The sequence below is a fragment of the Mesoplodon densirostris genome, chromosome 18 (genome assembly GCF_025265405.1).
Source record: "Mesoplodon densirostris isolate mMesDen1 chromosome 18, mMesDen1 primary haplotype, whole genome shotgun sequence".
In the NCBI taxonomy this organism is placed as follows: Eukaryota; Metazoa; Chordata; class Mammalia; order Artiodactyla; family Ziphiidae; genus Mesoplodon; species Mesoplodon densirostris.
In genome coordinates, this window is record NC_082678.1 from 27977225 (window position 1) to 27992497 (window position 15273).

At 55.0% G+C, this 15273-nt stretch overlaps 1 protein-coding gene across 1 annotated transcript; it reads right to left on the bottom strand.

Annotated features, from left to right (window-relative positions):
- Positions 1–801: 801 nt before the first annotated feature.
- Positions 802–14996, bottom strand: LOC132479152 (forkhead box protein J1-like). Its single transcript, XM_060082732.1, has 4 exons — positions 14856–14996; positions 14498–14569; positions 3257–3676; positions 802–1569 (listed from the first exon to the last, which is right to left on the bottom strand). The coding sequence occupies exons 1-4, from the start codon at positions 14994–14996 to the stop codon at positions 802–804; spliced, it is 1401 nt and encodes a 466-aa protein (XP_059938715.1).
- Between the last annotated feature and the right edge of the window lie 277 nt (positions 14997–15273).

A 15273-nucleotide genomic window follows, 5' to 3' on the forward strand; every position in this document is an offset into this window, starting at 1 on the left:
CCCAGTGGTTCTAGCAAGCACTGCGTCCCTCCCAGTTAAGCCTCAGCTATAGCTACACTCACTACATTAGTCTGTCTGTCCCCTTTCCCTCTGCAGCTTGGCTGCCCCAGCCCCTAACCCCCAGATCCCCATCTCCCCGCTGCTCTCAGCCTCAAGTTGGGCTCAAAGATTAGGGACACATACCCTCTGCCCCACCTCTAGGGATGAAGCCAGAAGATCCCAGAGGCCTTAGAAAATCTCCTGGTTCCACCCGGCACCCCGGCCTCCTTTCTGTCTCCTCTCTCTTCCCCCCTCCGCCTAGCTCCTCCTCACAGACTGCCGGGAGAGGCCTCTTGGGTGTTAATTTGCAGTCACCTAATCAGCATGTGTTGTACCTGGGAACTTGCTCTGGATAGAGACCTGGGGAGGAGAGCAGGAGAGAGAGAAGCTTCAGAAGCTAAGGTGTTCGGGGCGGGCCCCGTACTGATGTTTCCAGCTTGGCCAGGGCCCCTCCAAGCCGCAGCTCTCATAGTGCAGGGCCCTTAGCGTGTCTCTGGGGCAGGGAAGAAGTGGATCCATGAAACACTGTGTGTATGGGGGGCTGGGGAGCGGAGGCAGCAATTTTGGTCCTGGGCCCCAATTCTCAGCCTGCTGGACTAGAATCTGAGGATGGCCTGGGCTGGGGGCCGTGTGGCCTGGTGGGGTGACCTGGCCCAGCCCCTGCCTGGGCGGTAGGGTGTCCATGGGCCTGCACTGGCGGGGAGGGGGGCAGTCTGGGCCCAGACTTCGGTGCTGTCTGGAGGTGGGGCAGGGCCTGGCTTCTTACAAGAAGGCGCCCAGGCTGGCCCAGTCATGCAGGTCAGAGGCCAGTGTGGCATCCCCGGCCTCAAAGAGGGGCTCGGGGGGCAGGGAGCTACGGGTGCTCTCGTCCCAGGGGTGCTCCAGGAAGGATGTGGCCAGGAAGGTCTCATCGAAGTCCAGGCTGTCGGTAGCCTGCTCCACTGGAGGCCCCCAGGTAACAGGGCAGTCGATGTGGTGGCCATGGATGGTGAGGTCCACGTCCCCGTGGGAGGCAGGGCTCAGCGGCGGGATCAGCTCCGAGGTCTCCAGCGTGCCCAGCTCCCCGTCCAGCGTGCCAGCGTCCAAGATGGCCTCCCAGTCAAAGTTGCCCTTGAGGGGTTCCAGCTCACCCTGCTCCTCCGGGGTCAGCAGCAGGGGGCTGGAGGGCCGCGGGACCTTGGCCTCCTGCTTGGGCAGCGGCTGTTGACGCTTACGCCCCAGCCTGCCCTCGCCTGCACCCCAGCCCGCCTCCCCAGTGGCCTCCTCGAACTCCCGCAGCAGCTGCTGGGCCTCGGTGCTCACGGTCAGTGACCCGGCCCATGGGGCGGCGCTGGGCTCTGGCGCGGCCTGGCGGGCAAAGGCCGGGTGGATGTGGACTGGGGGCAGCCTCCGCTTCTTCAAAGCCCCACTCAGCAGCCGCTCGGCGTACTGGGGGTCGATGCGCCAGAAGCCCCCCTTGCCTGGCTCGTCCTTCTCCCGGGGCATCTTGATGAAGCCCTTCTTCAGGGACAGGTTGTGGCGGATGGAGTTCTGGACACAGGGAGATAGGAGAGAAGGAAGACAGCTGGGAGAGTGGGTGGGGTCAGTGATGGGGGGCTCCTAGCGCCACTGCCAGTCCCACCGCCACCTTCTCTCCGATGGGGGCAGGGGAGACAGAGGCGCTGCTCCGAGCGGGAGGCTCTGGGACACCAGCCACGGGGCACCAGGAGCTGGGAGTGCTGTCGGGGGCTTTTGTTCCCTTTTGCCAGGATATCTGCCTGCTCAGTCATCCGAGCCCTGAGCCGCAGGGTGGCTCTCAGTGCCAGCCTGTCCTGCCCTCCCTCCCTTACCCCGCTGCTTGCGGCCTCTGCTCAAAGGCCTTGGCTCCCCCAGGTCCTGGACGGCCATCTCCCTCTGCCTGGGCCTGGCTGGCCTTCTCTGTTTGTGAAATGAGTGAGTGGGTGTGAGGGGGTGTGTGTGGCGGGGGGGATGAAGTGTGGGAGGATCTGATGACTTTCCTTGTTTCTAGAGCCGGCTGCTGGCCTGGGCCCTCACCCACCATGTCCCCCTCCTCCCACCCCAGGCTCTGAGGCCTCAGTTGATTATTACCCAGCCAAGAGCATAGCGCTCATTCCTGGGGCCTCTCAGGCTTGGGGTGGGGTGGGGGGTGGTGGAGGGTCTCTGCTTTCTCACCAAGGTTACAAATGGTACCTGCCCCAGGGTCAGGGCCCAAGCAAACGTGGAATAGGTGTGATCACAGGAACTCTGATCCTGTGACCTGTGCCACAGGGAAGGATCTGTGCATCCTCAGGGTCTCTGTCCCCAAGTAGCCCCTCATCCTGATGGTCGAAGAGGCTCAGGGCAGTGTGTGCCCAGCCTGAATCACCACCCTGCCTTGTTCACGCCTGGGTGCACAGTCCAAACCACGCTGGGGCACAGGGGTCTGGGGCCTGGTGGGTGGGGCCGGCAGGTGAGTAGTGCCCCCTGGCAAGACTGGGAGATTTACATGGTGGTCTGGGCCCCTTGGCTGCTCTGTGCCAGGTTCCGGAGACTTGGAACATGAAGCCAGTGTGGGAGGAAAGAGCCCCTGTGGAAAGCACGTGGCTGAGGTAATTGTCCCCCCAGGGAGGTTGATGAGAAGAGGGGGAGGAGTGTAGGCAGGAAACTAGGGAGGGCTTGGGGTGGGGGCTGGCACGGCAGCTTTCGGAAGGCCCCGGAGCCCTTCCACTGGGACACAGATGGCCTTCACACCCTGCAGCACGCCCCTCTACCCTCCCAGAGCCCCTCCAGCCAACTGAAAGCAGGCGGGATGCAGAGCCTGGCAGGAACGATGCTCTGCCTCCAGTCAGGCCCTGACAAACTGACCTTGAGGAGGGTAGTGTCGAGGAATTCCAGGACTTGGGACAAAAATGTGTCCCTCAGTCCATCAACCTACCCTGGGGGGCTGTGTCCACGCATAGTTCAGCCCTGGTCTTTGGGCTGAGCCTGCCGGATGAGTGACAAGTTCTTTCCACTTGAACCTCTAGGTCGGCACCCCTACAGCCCTCTGAACATCCTCCCTCCTCCGTCTCTGAAGTCAAAGGGGCAGCAGTCCAAGCACTGGGCTCCCTTGAGGTCCTTCCTGGACGGCCTTCCTCTCTCGGGGCCCTGGCCGTACCGCGCCTACTTGGCCTGCGGATCTGGGATGTGAGTCCAGTCCGCGCGGGCATGGGGAGGGAGGGAGGGAGTGCCTCCCTACCTGCCAGGTGGGATCAGCGTGGCGGAAGTAACAGAAACTGTCCGTGATCCACTTGTAGATGGCCGACAGGGTGATCTTGGTGGCCTTGCTGGCCTGCATGGCCATGCAGATGAGCGTGGCATACGAGTAGGGCGGCTTCACGTGCGGGTTGGTGGCGTAGTCCACGTCGTCGGGAGGCGAGGCCTCCAGCCCCGAGGGGGCGCTCCGCGGCGTGCACAAGGACGTGGGCTTGCCGGGTGTGTGCGGCTGCCCCAGGCAGGCGGGGTCCGCCACCAGGGGAGACCCCGGCTCGGCCGAGCCTGACAGCTCGTGGTAGCCGTGGGGGTCGGTGTCCGCCGAAGGCAGGGCGGGGACCTCGGCGTTGAGAAAGGAGAAGTCCTGCAGCCACTGCAGGCTGGTCAGGCTGTCATTCAGGGCGTTGGACTCCTCCAGGCCGCCTTCCGGTCCGGCCTCCTCCGCTGCCCCTGCTCCCGAGACGCGTAGCCAGCTCTCCGCCATATCTGCGGGGACTCTCCGAGGGGGCTGTCAACATCCACGAGCCGAGCGGAGGGTGGCCGCCGAGCTCTCCGGCCCGCTGACTCCCGCCGCTTCAGTTACGCAGCCTCCCCGAAGCGGGCTTCCATCCCGCGATCCGGGGGTAGCCTCCTCCAAACGGAGTGTGGTGCCTGCGGGGACCAGAGCGGGAACTGAGCCCTCTTTCCCCACCCCCGAGGGGAGAGTGTGGGCGAGGGGGGAGGCTCTTACTAAAATCCTTCCTGCAGCTGGGGAGGATCTTTTACTGCCGAGGTCTGGGAAACAGAAGGTGTGCCCGGGGGTCCGACCCACAGGGGGTTCGCCTCGCTCTTTTCCTCTTGGATCTTTTAGAGGAGACTTAATTAGCCAAACGAGGGAAGAGTGTAGGGGCATGCGAGGCCACCCCTTTCTCCCTCAAAGCGGGGAATTAACCCCCCTCTCTCCGTCCACAACCAATGGAAATGGGGCGAGAGAGTCCAGGAGGGCAGTACGACGGGTCGGGGGGCGGGGGAGGTCGTCTGATCTTTGAAAAGGGATATTAGGATGGGGATCAAGGGGAAGGAAGGAAACAATACAGAGAGTTATAAGGGGGTGGGAAGTGAGTGTCCCCCAAACGCCTCTGATGTCAGTCCCCGGGCCCACCACTTCCGTCGGGGACGGATGGGAGAGCGGGCTGGTACTGACGCCCTCCCTTCCCACGGCCTGCAGCCCTCCCCGTCCCTTACCTGGCTCAGAGCGCAGCCCGGGCCAAAGGAAGGTTCTCAAAGAAATTCCTCCCACCGCCCACCCTCACCGCGGCTCTCTGCTCCCAGCTCGAGGGCCCAGCCAGCAATCCTCGTCGCCACTCACGCCCAACGGCGCCTCTCTGAAAGCCAGCGGCCGGGGACCGGCACTCAGTAGCCGCTCGCAAGGCGTCTCCTGCTGCCGTGGCGACGCCCCGCCCATATAAACAGCTTCCGCTTCTGCCATTGGCCAGGGCATCTCCAAAGAGACCGCGCGCTCTTAACCGCTCTCTCACGCGGTAACTCTCTTCCAGCTCCCTCCTGCCGCCCTCTCCCGCGCGCGACCCAGCCCCCTACCCGCCACCGCGTCCCGGCTCCGCGCATTCCCGCCCGAGGGCCCCGCGCAGGGCTCGGAGAGGCGCGCGGCTTGGCGCTCCCGCAGAGGCCCCGGGGCCCTCGGCGAGCAGTTCGCCGCGGGAACCGTCCTCCGCCCCACCCCCTTCCCATCTGGGCTGCTCAGAGGTGGCGACGGCTCCTGGGACGCAGCCCGTGGCGTGGGGGCCAGGGCTGGGTGCATGCTTGGGGCTTTCCTTTCCTCTCCTCTGGGCTGCGAGTGGCACTTGCTCACGTTTCTGCGGCCTGTCCCGGTCTCCCGACCGAGTGTCGTCTTGGTGCCCGCAAGCAGGTCTGACTCTCTGATGCCACCTGCCGCTCAGGTCCGCAGAAACCGCAGCCCCGGTCGCAGGCACCCCAAGGCGGCTAGGGTATTCCAGTGTTTCCCGGTAAGCGCTCCCTCCCCGCCCCGTCCTCAGCAAGATTCCCAGAAGCTGACATTCCAGAGGCTTCTTCGCAAGTGCTCTCCCTCCTTTCCAGATAGCCGAGGAAACAGAGCCGCTGGGTGAAACCCAGGAAAGCCGTGGACTTGCCAAATTCTTTGACTGGGGTCATTTGCCCCATTAATTTCACCAGCCTTTAAGTGACGGACTAACGGTGGACTGTGGTCCTTCCTCCTCCCCTCCCCCAGCCTCTCTCCAGTCACCAGCTTTCCTGCTCTTCAATTACTGAGGAGCTGCAGTTGGAAGTTCTCTGGTTGAAGGGGGTGGGTGGAGGTGAGGGCTCCTTATCAGGCCTCTGCGCAGGAGCTGTGCCCGGGGGATGGTACACCAGCTCCCACCCAGAAACATGTCTTTCCCTCTACCCCTTGCCCTCTCTCACTCCTCCATGTCCAGCTTGTATTGAGTCAAAGTTTTTTTTTTTCTTCCCAAGTATTTATTGTTTTTATTTTTATTTTATTTTTATTTTTTATTAGTTTCTGCTTTATAACAAAGTGAATCAGTCATACATATACATCTGTTCCCACATCCCTTCCCTCATGCATCTCCCTCCCTCCCACCCTCCCCATCCCACCCCTCCAGGCGGTCACAAAGCACCGAACTGATCTCCCTGTGCTCTGCGGCTGCTTCCCACTATCTATCTACCTTACGTTTGGTAGTGTATATATGTCCATGCCTCTCTTTCGCTTTGTCACAGCTTACCCTTCCCCCTCCCCATATCCTCAAGTCCATTCTCAAGTAGGTCTGTGACTTTATTCCTGTTTTAACCCTAGGTTCTTCATGACATTTTTTTAAAATTCCATATATATGTGTTAGCATACGGTATTTGTCTTTCTCCTTCTGACTTACTTCACTCCGTATGACAGACTCTAGGTCTATCCACCTCATTACAAAGAGCTCAGTTTCGTTTCTTTTTATGGCTGAGTAATATTCCATTGTATATATGTGCCACATCTTCTTTATCCATTCATCCGATGATGGACACTTAGGTTGTTTCCATCTCCGGGCTAGTGTGAATAGAGCTGCAATGAACATTCTGGTACATGCCTCTTTTTGAATTATGGTTTTCTCAGGGTATATGCCTAGTGGTGGGATTGCTGGGTCATATGGTGGTTCGATTTTTAGTCTTTTAGGGAACCTCCATACTGTTCTCCGTAGTGGCTGTACCAATTCACATTCCCACCAGCAGTGCAAGAGTGTTCCCTTTTCTCCACACCCTCTCCAGCATTTATTGTTTCTAGATTTCTTGATGATGGCCATTCTGACTGGTGTGAGATGATATCTCATTGTAGTTTTGATTTGCATTTCTCTAATGATTAATGATGTTGAGCATTCTTTCATGTGTTTGTTGGCAGTCTGTATATCTTCTTTGGAGAAATGCCTATTTAAGTCTTCTGCCCAATTTTGGATTGGGTTGTTTGTTTTTTTGCTATTGAGCTGCATGAGCTGTTTTTAAATTTTGGGGATTAATCCTTTGTCAGTTGCTTCATTTGCAAATATTTTCTCCCATTCTGAGGGTTGTCTTTTGGTCTTGTTTATGGTTTCCTTTGCTGTGCAAAAGCTTTGAAGTTTCATTAGGTCCCATTTGTTTATCTTTGTTTTTATTTCCATTTCTCTAGGAGGTGGGTCCAAAAGGATCTTGCTGTGATTTATGTCATAGAGTGTTCTGCCTATGTTTTCCTCTAAGACTTTGATAGTTTCTGGCCTTACATTGAGGTCTTTAATCCATTTTGAGCTTATTTTTGTGTATGGTGTTAGGGAATGATCTAATCTCATACTTTTACATGTCCCTGTCCAGTTTTCCCAGCACCACTTATTGAAGAGGCTGTCCTTTCTCCACTGTACATTCCTGCCTCCTTGATCAAAGATCAGTTGACCATATGTGCGTGGGTTTATCTCCGGGCTTTCTATCCTGTTCCATTGATCTATCTTTCTGGTTTTGTGCCAGTAAAACACTGTCTTGATTACTGTAGCTTTGTAGTGTAGTCTGAAGTCAGGGAGCCTGATTCCTCCAGCTCCGTTTTTCGTTCTCAAGATTGCTTTGGCTATTCGGAGTCTTTTGTTTTTCCAAACAAAGTTTGAAATGTTTTGTTCCAGTTCTGTGAAAAATGCCAGTGGAAGTTTGATAGGGATTGCATTGAACCTGTAGATTGCTTTGGGTAGTAGAGTCATTTTCACGATATCGATTCTTCCAATCCAGGAGCATGGTATATCTCTCCATCTATTTGTATCATCTTTAATTTCTTTCATCAGTGTCTTATAATTTTCTGCATACAGGTCTTTTGTCTCCTTAGGTAGGTTTATTCTTAGGTATTTTATTCTTTTTGTTGCAATGGTAAACGGGAGTGTTTTCTTGATTTCACTTTCAGATTCTTCATCATTAGTGTACGGGAATGCCAGAGATTTCTGTGCATTAATTTTGTATCCTACTTTACCAAATACATTGATTAGCTCTAGTAGTTTTTCTGGTAGCATCTTTAGGATTCTCTATGTCTAGTATCATGTCATCTGCAAACAGTGACAGCTTTACATCTTCTTTTCCAATTTGGATTCCTTTTATTTCCTTTTCTTCTCTGATTGCTGTGGGTGGGTGGAGGTGAGGGCTCCATATCAAGCCACTGCGCAGGAGCTGTGCCCGGGGGATGGTACACCAGCCCCCACGCAGAAACATGTCTTTCCCTCTACCCCTTGCCCTCTCTCACTCCTCCATGTCCAGCTTGTCTTGAGTCAAAGTTTTTTTTTTTCTTCCCAAGTATTTATTGTTTTTATTTTAATTTTTATTTTATTTTTATTTTTTATTAGTTTCTGCTTTATAACAAAGTGAATCAGTCATACATATACATCTGTTCCCACATCCCTTCCCTCATGCACCTCCCTCCCTCCCACCCTCCCCATCCCACCCCTCCAGGCGGTCACAAAGCACCGAGCTGATCTCCCTGTGCTCTGCGGCTGCTTCCCACTATCTATCTACCTTACGTTTGGTAGTGTATATATGTCCATGCCTCTCTTTCGCCTTTTCACAGCTTACCCTTGGTTGAGAGTCCGCCTGCCGATGCAGGGGACATGGGTTCGTGCCCCGGTCCGGGAAGATCCCGCATTCCACGGAGCGGCTTGGCCCATGAGCCATGGCCGTTGAGCCGGTGCGTCCGGAGCCTGTGCTCTGCAACGGGAGAGGCCACAACAGTGAGAGGCCCACGTACCACAAAAAACAAAACAAAACAAAACAAAAACATTTGTATTTCCACTAATAAACTCAAATTATCTTTGCTTTTTCCCATCACACGCCCCAGAGCCTTTTCACAGAATTGTCACTGGTCCCCTGGCCACTATCCTGCCGCCTGTGTGATACTCCATCAGATTCCTTGGAGGCCCGTCTACCTAGCACGGCCTCGTGATTCTAATCGGCTCACCACCAACAATGGTCAACTCAGATTTCCTCCCTTTGTGAACCTTGCAGAACAATCTCAGAACATACCATCGCCTCCCCCCCCCCCCGCCGCACCGCGTTGGTCTTGGGGCCAAAGAAGACCCAGAGGCTTCTTAGGGGAAGAGGTGCTGGAATGACACGGGTTCTTTCTCAGCATCACTCCCACAAGGGTGATGAGAGCAGCGAGGATGGGGACCTGAGCCATACTTGCCACCAGCTGGGGCTCCTGGCAGAGCACCTTTGGGCCTGGGGAGGGTGGACCATGGGATGCTCCCCGGGCTCCCTCCTTGTGGGCGCTCCGTGAGGGGAGTGGCATCCGTGTGGGGAGGGAAACAGCGTGGAGAGGGAGACCGAGTGCCTGAGAAGCTGTCCTGACGGCCAAGCCAGCCTGAGGCACCTCAGTCATAGGATGGAACTTTGAACTTACAGCTGAGCGTGGTGAGGTCTGTTGATTCCACGGGAACTACCACAGTGGATGCTCCTGTCATTAACCTGACATTAACCCGACAGATGCTTCCAGAGAGTTCCCCAGCTCTTTATTACCAGTGTGACGCTAACAGCAGAACCCGAGAAACCTTTTACCAAGAGAGCAGATGCACTTTCCTTCTCCCGTAAGAGCCCTTGAGACCTCGGGGTGAGGCTACGATGCGACCCTCAACTCCCTCTCCCGGCAGCCGCCACTGTCATTCGGTTTCATGTCTGGCCTGAACGGTGAAGCCAGTTTAATCTGAGAATGGCTGGCTCCCGAGATCACTGTAAAGAAGCCCAGGCATTGTTTTCCTTCCAGGTGTCGCTCCCCTGCCGCCATCCCAGAGTGGAATAAACATCCACCAGCAGGTTGGCCCGAAGGAGTTAGGGAGAGGAGGAAGCACAAGGCCTGGGGTCAGTTTCCAACAGCATGGGTGGCTGAAACAATTCCCAGGAGCTCTCTCTGCCAAACTCGGGGGTTGGTGGGCGTCCACTGCGGGGAGGCAGGAGCCTAGATTCCTCTCTTGAAGCCCAGTGAGCGGCTGGCCGGCACCGCTGCCCCAGACTCAGGGCGGAGTGAGGGCAGAGATGGCATCTTCCCCAACTAGTGACCAAAACAAATCCTGCCTGTAACCTTTGCCACAGAAGCATCCCTGCTTTTGTGGAACAGGGATTAATCTAGTCTCACAAATATTTTTTTTCCTGGAAAATTTCAGCATATTAAATACAGGCTCTTGCCAGTTAGGAATGGAAGCCTCAGCGAGGGCCCCTCGGATGTGCGCGTGCCCAGCAAGCTTGGGGTTGGGTGTGGGTGAACATGAACTTTCACACGAAGTTTGGATAACCTAAATGAGTTTCAAAATAAACAAACTGGACAGACAGACGTACATTTGGCAAAAAGACATGAGAAACCAATGGACAGACAGAAGCCAGGTAAAGAGTGGGAAGGCAGGAAGTGAAGTGTACCCTGGACCTCAGCCGCTCTGGCCCAGGCCTGGCTGGGTCAACGCTAAGTGGAAAGGCTGGCGAGCCCCTGGGAAGGCCGTGGGAGGTGTCTCTGGGGATTACGGCTTCCTCCCCCACAAGCCTGCATGGGGCCAGAGGGGTGAGGACCTGGGTCTTTTGCAAGCTGATGGAGAGTGGCAACCACAGGAGTTTGTGTCCCTCCAGCACCTGTAGCCACGTTGCCAAGGGAGTAAAGCACTGGACCCACGATGGGACGTGGCTGTCCTGAAGCTTAAACATGTCCAGGGCATGTTTAAGAGATTACAAACCATGCAACATGAAGGCAGTCTCTGCCGTGAACCCAGAAGGGGCAATTTCGACCTAGTCCACCGGGCAAGACGTGGCTTTAGAGCCATGGTTGGTGAAGCCCTTGGTGAGCATGGAGCAGGGGGACATCAGTGCCCAGAGTGTGACTGACAGGTGGGCTCCTCCTGAGAACTCATCCCGGATTCAGTTTAGTGTCATGAGAAGGAATAAGGGGCACGTTGATGGCCCTGATTGAATTTACAGAGTTAGGGCTCCAGGGAGAAGAGTCACCCTCGACCCCTGATCGTTCCTTTGGGATCCAAATCTAGGGAGCACAAGGCAACTGGTGGTGGCCCAGGGCTCACTGGGTCACAGAGCTAGTCTATAAAATGCAGCCTTTGAAATTCCTCTCTGATCCTAACTAACCACTCTCCTCTGAGGGGCTACAGGTTCCCTTTTCAAGGGCTCAGGCTCTCTTTCCAAGACCTTATCACAGACGCCGTGTCTGCCTTAAACTGCCTGTTGATGGAAACAAGACCAGGCCCCCTGCCATGAGATCTGCAAGATCATGATGGAGAGGACACGGCCAGGTCAAATTGGAAGGCTTTGGAGGTATTTTTGTGCCTTTCTCCATGCCCAAATAGTTTCGCTTAGAGCAGAGTCGCTCTTTGCCCAAGGACTCTCCCGAGGCTGCCTCACTTCCTTTCAGCAACTGGCTCCCAGCACCTTAGCAAAGCCCATGCCTTCTTGCAGGAACTGCAGGGCAGGAGATGGGTGTCCCAGGGTGAGAGCAGGGGTGCGAGCAGGGGAGCGTCTCCCACCAAGTTCATGTTCAGCAGACTGCCACTCACCGGGTAAGCAGACCGCAGAGCACAGCTTATTGTCCAGTGCTTTCATGCTGGCGATGTCAAAGTCATTGTTATTGTCACACTCCATACCTAGAAATGCGAATGTCCTCTGGCCTGTAACGGAGTTAAGGCAGTTAGAGAGGACCTGGCTGTGTTTTTCTCTGCTTTGCTGTCCTTAAAATAAAAATCTTAAGGATGGAGACAAAAAACATCAAATCATATGTTAAAAAAATAAATAATTAAAATTAAAAACAAGAATTAAGTGGGTAGAGTGGACAATAAAGGAAACTGTGTGGGTACGTTTGTGTTCTCGCTCTGTTCTGCTCTGTTTCCTTAACTGGCCCCTTTCCAGCCTTCGTTCCTGGGAAATCAGACCCTGGGGAGGTCTGTGGGATTCGGACACGCAGACCCGGGCCCACAGTAGAGCTAAGCCAGGCTGGAAGAGCTAGGAGAGCCACGGGGGAAGTGACCCCGGACTCCGGCCTGTGTCTGTCGGTGCACGTGGGGTGTGTTTATGACCAAAGGCTCTGCGAAATGACTAATACATAAAATGGCAATTAAAGCTCTTTGGTCCCGTAATTTTGCACCTCAAATCAAAGAATCGCATTGTTCACAAAATTACGATTTATTTTCTTTGAGACTTAATTTGCTATTCTGAGGATGTTTTAAGGGGCTGACCAGAAACCTACAGTCGTGTAAGATGGGAAGGGGACAGTTTTAGATGTTATTTTTTCAAGCACCCCACTCGGTTTTTTTTCCTTGGTGAAAGGGAGAGGAAGAAACATACATCTACTGCGTACGGCATGTCAGGTGGAAACCACATATGGAATGTCAGGCGGAAACCACGTACTGCCCTGTGCCTTTTAGAAGCAAATATTCTACTGGGGACGGCAATCACAATGGAGATCTCGGAGCCTTGTGCCCTGAAGACATCAACCGAGGGGAGGTAGCGCCCAACCCCGGCTTGGTTGGCGTGTGCGTGTGGCAGAGGCACAGCCTGGGCGACCACCCCTCCTCCGGCACTACTTGGCCAGGAGAGAGTGGTCATGTGCACATGCGCACCCCTGCACACCACACCGCCCCCCAAGTAACTGCCATGGCCAAAGCAGAGGTGACTAGTGTGACATCTGCATCCAGGCTGGGATCCAGGTTTGCTCTGGAGGTTGCCCTTCTGTGGAGGCACCTCAGAGGAGCAGAGGGAAGAGACACCGGTTCCTGGGACGCCTGGTCCTACACTCCCAGGTGGGATTCCCAGCTCGCCTACCCTCCCCCCCCCCGCCACTTCCTTGCTCTATATGTAGGTCGTTCCTTCGCTTCTTGGCTTACTAGAAGCCAAATTCTTCCGACTGAAGATATGGTTGACCTTATTTACAAAACAGAAATAGAGTCACAGGTGTAGAAAACAAACTTATGATTATGGCGGGGGGCAAGGGAGGGGAGGGATAAATTGGGAGATTGGGATTGACATATACACACTACTATATATAAAATAGATAACTAATAAGGACCTGCTGTAGAGCACAGGGGACTCTACTCAGTACCCTGTAATGGCCTATATGGGCAAAGAATCTAAAAAAAGAGTGGATATATGTATATGTATAATTGATTCACGTTGCTGTACAGCAGAAACTAACAAAACATTGTAAACCAACTCTTCCAATTAAAAAAAAATATCTACTTGAGGCCTGAACGATGGTAAAGAGACTCGTGCCAATAGCCTACAAACACTAGTGTACGCTGAGCTGCTAACGTCTCTTCACCTCACCTTTGCTGTGCCGCCAGGGCTGTGATCCTTCTGCTACTGTAACATCAGCCGTTTTCTTCACTAAAGCAGGAAAACCTACTGCCTAACAGTCGGTTCCCCCAAGGGGAGGAAGCTGTTCTCCTGCTGCAGATGAACTTTGGGGCTGCTAGAGCAGTTCTGTGAGACTCAGCTGAGAAGCTGAAGCAGGAAGGAAGGTGATGGCAGTTGCCCAAGAAGCTTCAGGATCTACTCAACGTAGGTGGAGAACTCCATGTATCTACTGCAGCCTTGGCTCAGAGGCCCAGAAAGAGCCAGGAAGGCTGCTGAGGTCCTCAGATACCCTGCTTGCTTTGATATTCCATCAAGAAGACGACCTTTCCCCAAAGCCACACCCTTGAGCAGTGCCACCAAGTCACACCAGTGCCCCTTTCTGTACCCTTCAGAGAATACCCGGGAAAGAAATATAATAAAAGGGAGCAAAAGACCAGGTCTTTTACCATCTTCTTGTGTGGGTGATCCGTCCTCTTCTTCTAGAACATCATTTCCCTAGGACAGAAGGAAGGCACTGTGAGTCCATAAAGCAGTGAAATGAGTCTACTGATTGTCAGAAGACAGAACTAATCACCCTCATGGTATCCATACATTTCCTGTCCGTGTGAGATGGCTGGGAGGCCCAGCAGAGGCAGATTTTGCTTGGCGAGGCAGGATCGGCCCGTAGGGACCAGGTCTGAGACACATTACAGGGGGACCAGGTCTGAGGCACCTTACAGAGGGACCCTGGGACTGTCAGGAATAGCCTTGGTAATAGTTTAGCTCACACTGTTTCTCTCAGGTGGAAATCAAAGTTGCCAAATGAAAAAGCAAACCGTGAGATCATAAAACTTTCAGAAACCCTTTAGGATCCCCAATCCCATCCAGATACTCCTTTGAGAACATCTGGCTCAAGAGAAAGTTGTAGAGTCCCCACTGGGAGCTGGGCATTCCATATACCTCAGGCACACCTCCGTCAGAGCACTTCTCACGCTGAGTTATAACTCTGATTCCTCCATCAGATGGAGCTCCGGAATGGATGGGATGGGTGGATTGGGGGTGTGGGCAGGCAAAAGCCATGTCACTCGGTCTTTGTGTCCCCCAGTGCCAGGAAGATGTGAGATGCCTGTGCCAGGTAAATACTAAGTGAATTGGAGGACAAACGCCCTCTCAAGGGTCTGGCCTGGAAGACTTCCCTCTGGAACTCACCCCACGCCTATTACGCTGAGACCAGCGCCCTCTGCTAACCGGACAGTCCCTCTGCTCTGCACCCTGCCTCTAACAGATCCAAGTGCACCACCTTGGAAGGCTTCTTCCAGAAGAGCCCCCATCCTATTTGCATCCTGTGCCAGCGCCGGCAGTCCCTCTGACCGGGGAGGGGCACCAGCGTCCACCTTGCTCTTACCTCTGCATCCTGCTCTTCGGCGGTGGTGACGAGGCCCGCAAAGTTGCAGTCTGGAGACGCCGCTGGCGTCACCTGCAAAGGAGCAACAAAAGTCAAGGTGCAGATGCCACCGGCTCTCCTACCCAGCTCGCCTGGCAGCAAACCCAAACCAAGTCCTCAGGACAGAAGTGGTGCCACATGGAAGATCACATCTGAGGGAGTCTTTGATTCAACAACCCGGTACCGTGTTTTCCAGGGCTCCCCTCCCGAGCACTGGGGGGCTTTGCCGATCTCCCTGGCAGGCCCTGGACTGAGCTCCTTGGGACTCGAGTACAGAGCAGAGCAGAGCGGCGAGGGCGATCCCATGCTCCTCTCTTACGTCTCCTTCTTCTGAGGGCGTCCTGCTGGTGGCCCGGGGGCAGGGGAGAGCCTCCCCGTCCTCTTCCATGCCAGGGGCGATGTAGGAGCCGGACATGGAGGAGACGGTGTCGGTGCTGATCTGGGAGGACACCATGGACATGACCTTCCTTCTTCAAGTCTGGGTCCCCAGTATGTTGAGGGGGGCAGAGGCGGGGAGAAGAGTGTTTCCTGCCCTCAGCTCAGCTCTTCAGGAGGCCTGGCGCATTTGCTTCAGGCCAGCATGGAATCCCATCCCGGGGGCCTTGCCGTCACTGGAGCTGGGGGTGGCCTGTCCCGTGGGCAGACGGCGAGGGTCCCCAAACACTGAGTTCCTGAACATTGCCCCTCATCCCTTTCCTGGCTGGCGATACATGGGGGAGGGAGGATAGGGAAGAGGT